The sequence below is a fragment of the Dysidea avara genome, chromosome 2, assembly GCF_963678975.1.
Source record: "Dysidea avara chromosome 2, odDysAvar1.4, whole genome shotgun sequence".
Lineage (NCBI taxonomy): Eukaryota > Metazoa > Porifera > Demospongiae > Dictyoceratida > Dysideidae > Dysidea > Dysidea avara.
This window is the reverse complement of record NC_089273.1, coordinates 2801814-2810787: the sequence shown is the minus strand read 5'-3', so window position 1 is coordinate 2810787 and position 8974 is coordinate 2801814. Positions and strand designations below refer to the sequence as shown.

The 8974-nt window shown below is 38.0% G+C and overlaps 1 protein-coding gene across 3 annotated transcripts in view; it reads left to right on the top strand.

Moving 5' to 3' along the window:
- LOC136246446 (deleted in lung and esophageal cancer protein 1-like) overlaps positions 1–8101 on the top strand; it is a 24233-nt gene extending 16132 nt beyond the window's left edge. For 2 of the 3 annotated variants that reach the window (XM_066037924.1, XM_066037926.1), the window contains 3 exons: positions 1311–1403; positions 7617–7848; positions 7899–8101. In XM_066037924.1, the coding sequence (XP_065893996.1) occupies positions 1311–1403; positions 7617–7848; positions 7899–7938 (365 nt within the window). In that variant the 3' untranslated portion in view covers positions 7939–8101. Of the gene's footprint in view, positions 1–1310; positions 1404–5507; positions 7239–7377; positions 7449–7616; positions 7849–7898 lie in introns of those variants that run through there. The other variant, XM_066037923.1, reaches the window with a different exon arrangement.
- Positions 8102–8974: the final 873 nt, after the last annotated feature.

The window sequence follows — 8974 nt, the reverse complement described above, 5'->3', positions numbered from 1 at the left end:
TCAGCACCTTGTGACTAATACACACCAAACAGCTGATTGGCCCAGTACTGGCCAGTGGTATACTGAGCAGTAGATGTCTGGGTTTGGCTAGTTTGGCTCAGGGTTGAAATACTTACCAAAAACCCTGATCCTGGTTATTGATTCTATGTAGTTTGATTTAGCTTTGTATCTACACAGTAGGGTTGGGACAAAGGTTCAATACTTCAGATACCTTCGGAGATATCTTAAACCTTTGAAAGTTGTATTAGCCCCTCCGAAGCTTTGATATCACATGTTGTGCTTTGTTGAAGCAACTGCCAATGTGGAAAATGTGACCAGCTGAGCAAAAACCAGTTGTTTTGCACACTCCTTGAATTCAATTTTATTGCATTTATGTTATCTATAGTAAGAAAGGAGTGGACAGCCAAAGTTCCCCCCCCCCCCCCCACACACACACACACACACACACACACACACAACAAACAGTTTTGCAGTTATAGCACTAGATATTTGGAACAGCTTGATTTTTATATCAACAATATGACATATAAGTTACCAACACGTACATACTGTATCTAATCAATTACAACTGAAAAACCTACAAGAACAGGATTTGGCTCTACCTGTTCATCTTGAACTGATAAATTCATCAAGGTATAGTGGTCCTCTGTGTGGACTAAGATGAAAGCCATTCCAACAATGAAATAACAATGCTAAATGTTATTTCTACTACATCATAATATAAACAAGTGTACATAACTCGCATGATTTCACCGTACAAGCATGAAACAAAAAAATTCTTATGCCGTGAGAAGGTAAACAAGAAGGTGTACATAGGCTTTATTGATTTGAGCTTTGTTAGAGTGTGTACTGAACTGATTAAAATGTGCTTACAGGTAATTTTTGAATACATTTTAACTTTGTTTATTTCATTATGTTCTTATAGCAAAATGAAATTTTGTGAAAGCAGCTTGTCACAAATTATTTATGTGTAGCTGGTGTACTAAATGTGTAGCAGCAATTTGCAAGTAAATTTTTAGTAACAGAATTCCAATTGTGGAAAACCTTTGTACATAATACATGTCTAATAGTACTAGTTGTTTTACTACATTAATATTATTATTGTGTCTAGTATACTGCAATGAACAACTTCTTCAAGGTCAAGTCTGTGAACATAACCATCACAATAATATTGTACATGTTTCTAAGCCTACAGTAGGTGTTCACTTGAAATACCAGTCATACATAAGCTTACAAAGTCCTCTAGATTTCATAACTGTTTATTGATAGTGTATGATACGATGTGATCACTCTATTGTATTATTGTACAGAAATGTCAACAGAAACTTGGACACATGTTACCACTAGAAGCCTACCTGTTGAAACCCGTCCAGAGAGTGTTGAAGTATTCACTATTACTAGAAGTACGTGTGCGTGCGTGCGTGCGTGTGTGTTTGTGTGCAGGGCTTCCAGTAATTTGTTTGAATGTACTGTCAAACTGTCAGTACAACACAGATTTTGTCCTGTCAAAACATAAAAATGTTCTGGTACCCTGTGTTAAGCTTTCAGTACTAAAGATGTAGTTAAGCCAAAATTAATGTAACGATGTCATAAATTAATGTGACACACTGTTCCTAGTCCACTGCAACAGTCTTCTAGCTATTAAATAAAACTTCATAGATCCCACAATTAAGTCAAAGGTAACACTGGATAACATGGTTTTAAATAAATTTTGCACATTCATAAGCTGACAAGTACAAGTAGGCTGGTGTTCCAAACATCACCGTTTTGGCTTGAGGTAAAACTTGTGGCCACAAGCCATAAACAAACAGCTTAATTAAATATTACTGCCTTTGTAAGGCTGCTCTCCCTCCAGCAGTGATGTATGAATTATCCAACCACAATGTCTGGACAACAATAATATGGCGCGCAGGCATCCTTGTGCTAGCTCACTGGACAGCAATAGTTGTGTTTCACCTGACCACTGGAGGCTTTGCTTTGTGTGTGCATGTGTAATGTCAATTGGGGAACATCCCACCCAGCTATAACATCAATGGTTAATTAAACTTGAACAACTAACTTGTTGTTTACTTTGTTCATGGTACATGTTTGAAATGAATCATCTATCATATCATAGCATGTACATCTACGTATGAGTTTCTTTTTTATTTACAATAACATCCTGTCTGTCTGTCTGTCATCCTGTCATTCCTGTCTTCCTTCCTGTTACAAAATTACAAACACCTCAGCACTTTATTAGAATGTCCTTGACCACCATGTGTGATTGTACAACCATATTACATGATATAATGGATCACCTGATGTAGACTATATGCTGAGTCTATTGAAGTTTACCATTTTTCAAATGGACCACTAGAAAATGACTTTCAAAAAGTGTGCAACTTTTCCTGTAATTTTTATGGAGGCCAACAAAAATACACTAGTGTGTCAGTGGGATTCTGTGGTGTATGTTTTACAACACACTGTACTGACTGGCACCTGAGTAGCATGCAGGTGTCCCAGTGCTGGTTCACTGGGTAGGCATGACTGCATTATAGGTGAGAGCCAAAGACTTTTTGAAGGATTTTGCTTTGCTATTGCATTTATCATACAGTACGATAGTAACTGTATGGTAGGTACCACAAAGGAGTAGGTGTGGCCCACAAAATAACATCACCCCAAAACCAGCCTCAATTTTCCCTGACGACGATGAGGCAGTATTGGTTAGGTAAAACTAAGCCCAAACAAGATTTCAAATTGACCCAAAACACTTTCAACAAGTTGCTACGGAATTAATTTTTTTTTTTTTAATTTGACGGAATTTTCTACTGCCTGACTGAGTACTGACTGGCTGATGCCTTCAGACAAGCGTAACTCGATAACGGCTAAGGCCACGGGCTTGATTTTTTTACTGTTCGACGTTGCTTCAGCCCAACAGGTGCCTTTTAGCATACCACAGTATGTACAACGCATTCTTCATGGACTTACCAGTGTCCTCCTTTGTGTCCCATTCATCTTTGCTGGCAGGGAAAGGTTTTGATTTAGCAATAGGACGTGATAGCTTCCCTTCAAAACATAAATCGTCTGTATTTTTCATAGTGGCTATTTTGATTGCAGATGTGCTTTTCAAACAGACGATAATTAATAAAATTGGGGCGCGCGGCACCATTTCTTTTGGTATGCGTGGATTGTAGCGGTGCTTTCCAAACAGTTCTTGATTCGAAATGCCATGTAACGGGTTGAACATAGCTGACAATGAAGCATAATTGATACTTCACTTTTCAGACAATAATTGATATAGCTGGGGTGTGCGGCACCATTTCAGAAGTGGTATGCGTGGGTTCACCAGTCATAATAAAATTATTTACAAAAAAAAGTTAACAAACAAGTACATGAAAAAATTTGGAATTTTCAACTAGAGTAGGAATCATAGCTCATCGATAAAAAGTACTGAAACAAGTTGGAGTAGTCCATGATATTAAACATTCAGAAGTGTTATATCCCTACTGTGCATTTCTGTTATGGTATCTTGAGCACAGTAGGGATATAACACTTCTTATTGTTTCACTGTGATTTAATGTCATGGACTACTCCAACTGATTTCAGCACTTTTTATCGATGTGCTATGGTCCCTACACTAGTTGAAATTCCAAATTTTTTCATGTATTTGTATATGTTGTGTGTGTGTGAATCACATGTCATGACATGTGTGTTATATACTGTACATGTACTTTACCTCACCATGTGTTGTGTGTGTGTGAATCACATGTCATGACATTGTGTTATATACTGTACATGTACTTTACCTCACCATGTGCTACATTAGGTGCCTGCTAGACTTTGGCAGTACCAATTCACTGGGCTAGGCCCCTCACCGTCTATACCTTAAAGTGACAAACAACACTGTCATACCCACTAGTCTAGTGGTCCATGTAGTACCAACTGTGATACCTGCTGACCCACCAACTACAAGAGCTGGCAAGAGCACAATACTTAGTCAAACTTCCGACCTAGCTAATCCCAAGAGTATGACAGACAAAAGGAACCAGTTAGGTAAGATATGTCATGTGATGATCATGTGATGCTTCAGTTGTCATTGCAGATCTAACCAATCAGGTGTTGTCCAGAGGAAAGGGGTGTGGCTTTGTAATGACCCCAAGTCAGTTAGACATTCCTGCCCACTCTAGTCACATGATCCAAGTGTAGTCATACTCTGACATGTGAGAAGTGTACTGAAACTCTGATCAACTTGTGTGTCAGGTAATGTCTTAGAAGGTCATGTGATGCCACCTTATGTTATGTGACATCATTTGGTATTGTGTGACTTCATTTCTTTGATGTCACCAAATTACAGTGAAGTAGTTTGCTAGACTTGACAGGATAAAGAGAAGATTTTCATAAGTTTTTAGAAATCAGTGTAGTATTGAAAATTTCCTTACATTACTGAATTAAAATTATAGTTCAGCTTGTCTGAGCTAATGTCTACACATTCAGTAATGTTTGCAACATTTCTTTAAACTGAAAATGGTGGATGCTTTGGTTTATGGATTAGTGTATACATGCAGCCTACATCAATTAGAGTGTTTTTGCTATATTATTCAGGTACCAGGGTTAGCTGATACTTCAATTGTGATCAGTTATGGAGTTGTTGGTAGTCCTGTATTGTTCCCTACCACTGCTTCATATGGCTCCACTATAGTGAGGTAACAACATCAGTTATATAGCCTGTATATTGAGGACACATTAACACCAATTCACATTAAAGGGGTGACATCCTCTGATTTCAGTAGAAAAATGTCACAACGTAAAAAGCTGGGGCCATTAGAAAAAATCTTTCTACCAAGCAGTGGCGTAGTCAGACCCGGGCAAGCCACGGCATTGTCCTGGCATCAAGTTACTTTGCCCTACCATCAAGTTACTTTGCCCTACCATCAAGTTACTTTGCCCTACCATCAAGTTACTTTGCCCTACCATCAAGTTACGTTACCCTACCATCAAGTTACTTTGCCCTACCATCAAGTTACTTTGCCCTACCATCAAGTTACTTTGCCCTACCATCAAGTTACTTTGCCCTACCATCAACTACCCAGAGTAATTAAGAAGGTGGGCTGAATCACTGATGAGCAATCACTTAACAAGAATAGCTAACACAACTTACTGTGTGTCCACTTCACCAATGCTTTCTTTCTGGCTGGCTAGCAGTAACCAGGCTTTCCCCTGGGGTTTTACTATTTGCTTGTGGTATTGTGTTAATGGCTAATAAAAGCAATGAATAGAAATGAGATCACATGATTAAAACGCAGTCAGTATAGTGACAATGGACTAAATACAGAGTTTTTTTCTATACAGATAGGGACAGTGTGTCTTCATGTTTGTGGTGAAGTGTGGACTATAGGTTGAAAACCTTGATGATGAAAAGTCAAATTGATGTGAAGTTATGAAACATGGGAACCCGTTCAAGCTGTGTGTATGGATACTGGGACTTAGTCTGATAGTTCAGATGGTATGGAGTACTTGCTCATAATCATTTTTCCTGTTTGTAGATTTGGTTATCTCCGGTTTAAAGTCATCACGTGATGCGGCCTATAAACACTCCGTGCTTTCAAATTCCCTGCTAATCTGGTATTAAGACACCATTGTATGCATGTGATAAGAGAGTAGCTAGCTAGCGGTCACAATTAGTAAGGCTATTATTTTGCATGCAGTTAGTGTAGGTGGAGTATATACGTAGGTAGTGATGTACAACACATTTTAAAATGTCTATTGATGTCCATATGCAGATGGACATGTGTATGTGTGTTGCACAAAGTTGAATGGCTTGCCCACCCAGTGAGTGCCCTACCATCATGGCAAAAAGTCTGGCTATGCCACTGCTACGAAGAGTTCCTAATATAAGTAACGGAGACAAAGTTTTGTTACTGTACCGCTGTATTGTAGATTTTAAAAGTTTACAGAACAGAAGTGAATCTAGGATTTTTATAATGGGGTTTCCTTCAGTAAGAATATGGACAGCTATACAGCTTGTGTAATAATAAACTAAACTCAGTACTCAGCAATAATCCATAAGACTAATAGTACACTACTATAATTATTATATGCATCTTCTCTTTGTTTGAAAAAGCCATCCATCACTTGTTAGAAGACATTTCCATGGTAAAATTAAAATCTCAATCGATTATAACAATACTCTAATTAAAGTGCATTTAACTTGTATTGCTGCTGTGCAGAGGAGGGTGGAGGCGGTTTAAGCGCCGTTAAAATGAATTATGCAAAATGCTCGTTATCTGCGATTAACTAAATTATGTAAATGGTGTAACAAAGTACGGCATCTTGTCTTGTTGAAGAGTGTACATACCTGGTTAGTGCAAGCGTACTACACGCAAAAGTGTTTCATCAGTTTTGCACTGAAAACCAAGCAATTTTACAAAACAAAATACATCACGAAGTACGATATAAATATCTAATGATCCCCAGTGATCCCATTGTTTGCTAGTTTTGTATTGCAACTATTAAGGCTCACGTGAAATTCTAAACAGAGGTATGCAATTAACGTAATATTTTCAAACAGCGCTTCACCCTCCTCTGGCTGCTGTGAGTGATAGTGACACTCACAGTGAAAGACTGATTCGTAAAGGTAGCATATGATATTTGCACTCTCTAATTAGGTTTACTGCACTCTTACTGAGACAAGTTTAATATTAAACTTTTATCAGTAGTTTTGGGGGTTTCCTGAAATTCCCCCTCCCCCCTCTATATGCCCTTGCAGAAAAGTATTCACAAATTGCAACAAACACATTTTTAGTGCTTGTTTAGTTTTATCTATTGCAACACATGTCAAATGCAATTATCAAACTTCTACAAGTTTTTTTGTACTGTCCTACTGCAGATGAAACTACCATAGGGTCTGGTTGTTAAGCACACATATAATACATTAAGCTCGTATTGTTTGTTTAGCGTTTACCCATTTCTCGTACTTAATCATCGTTGAAAGAAAACACATGTGGACAAACACAAAGTTCCAAGACAAGATGTGCTATACAAGATAGCTACTATAAAACTTGTAGAGGTACTCCAATGTTGCAAGGTGTGAAATTTCACATGGCACATGTCTAAAATGGCTATACTTACCAATCAAAATGGTCTACCGCAGTATGCTCCATACAAATGATTTACACAGTAACCAGACTACTCCAAATATTGGTAGACATTGTGACTACAAATCACATGATCCCCAAGAGAGTGAATCATAATCACAACAAGTAGGCACATACTCTTAACAAGTACATTTTAATTTTCTTGAACTTTATGTGCCTAACAACCAGACTGTATGGTATATTGATGTATCCACTATGTGTTACATCAAAGTGTGGCTATGATTAGTGTGTGTGTGTTGTTCAGGTTTGGTTCTTACCCAGCTGATAATGGACCTGTTAAGAGAAGTGTGAAATTAAAGAACACCAGTCCAAGTGGTGAGTTAGTTTAGTATAAGTGTAGTGAGCACAAGCTACACTTATCCTTGTAGGGTTTCTCCTACATGCACACTGGTCACCATATTTTTGGTAGTGCTTATATTTGTATTTTTAGATGCTGTTAAATCTGACTGCTGGTATTTTTAAAATGTTTATTTTCATATACAGAGCTGATGGTGGACTGGGAGGTGTACAATAAAGTACCAAGGGATCAACAACTGATAGACCTCACTGTGGCTGTGGGTAAACCATTCCCTGTTGATATCACTGATGATGAGGAATCATGTGATGATGATCTCCTACCTGATGATGTCATTAAAGGATCATGTGATCTGATAAAGGTCATGATCAAGGCTCATGAAGGAGTAGCCTCGTCTCATCCTATCAGACTGATCAAATTGTAGGTGTCAAAGTTGATTGATTGTTATTGAGGTTGTTGATCACTCACAGGTCATCAAGGGACATTCAAGTGTCTCTGCTGATTGATTGATTTATGATTTACCCTCTGGCAATCAATGACTGCCATTCTCCCTTGCCAGAGCAGTACAAAATATACAAATACAGTATAGCTACGTAGCTAACAAGTACAAAACTAAACACACAGATACAAACTTGTGTACAAGTTGAATATCTAAATGGTGGTCTAACGTTAACTAAGGCATAGATACTGCAGGGGCGGATTTAGGGAGGGGGAAAAGGGGGCTTCCTTTTTAAGTTAGCACTTGGCCAATAAAACCCTAAATCCTTAATGTATATCAAAAGCAGACTTATTCCAGGAACTATACATCACTATCAACACAAATTATGTCTATTTAACTATACCTATTGTGCAACTCTGTTACAGGAGAGTATAGCTTCTTTTTCTTCAAAAGTTCTTCAAGAAAAAGGTTTGATTGTGGGTTGCATTTCCATAGTTACAAAAATTTAATTCTGGGTTTTGTTTTATACATTGTTTTCCACTATGGCTATAAGAGGTGATTCTTAATCAAAGTGTAGTTTGATTCAAAGTGTTACTTTGTTTATCTGGTTACAGTCAGTATATAGCTACCAACTCAGCCATTTAGCAAAACTGTAATCTTGGTAATTGACAGTCTGATAAGGCAGCTAAGCAATAGCATATTTACCCACTTTTGTCTATGAATGTTAAATTTGTATCAGTTACCTTCTGATATGACTTCATGTTGTGGATTATGGTGCAGGCAGCCTAAAGGGCCTTTGATCGGGGCCCCAGGGCCCCTTGAATACCTGTTTAAAAGATTGATATACTCTAATAGAGCAGTCAGATCTTGATATTCTAATAGAGCAGTCATAGTATCTGAAGGAGTAGTGTAACAAACTTATAAAATGGAGATATAGTTGGTGAGGTAGCTATTGTCATTGTGAGCATGTAATGACCTTTTATTTTATTTGGTCTTCAGTTACAGCTAGGCTGAAGTTGTGCATTGAGAGTGGAACCCTCCTTGCCCCTGGGGCCCCACTTTAACTCTTTGCCCTGGGCCCCTTAATTTCTCTTGTAAACCCTGCTA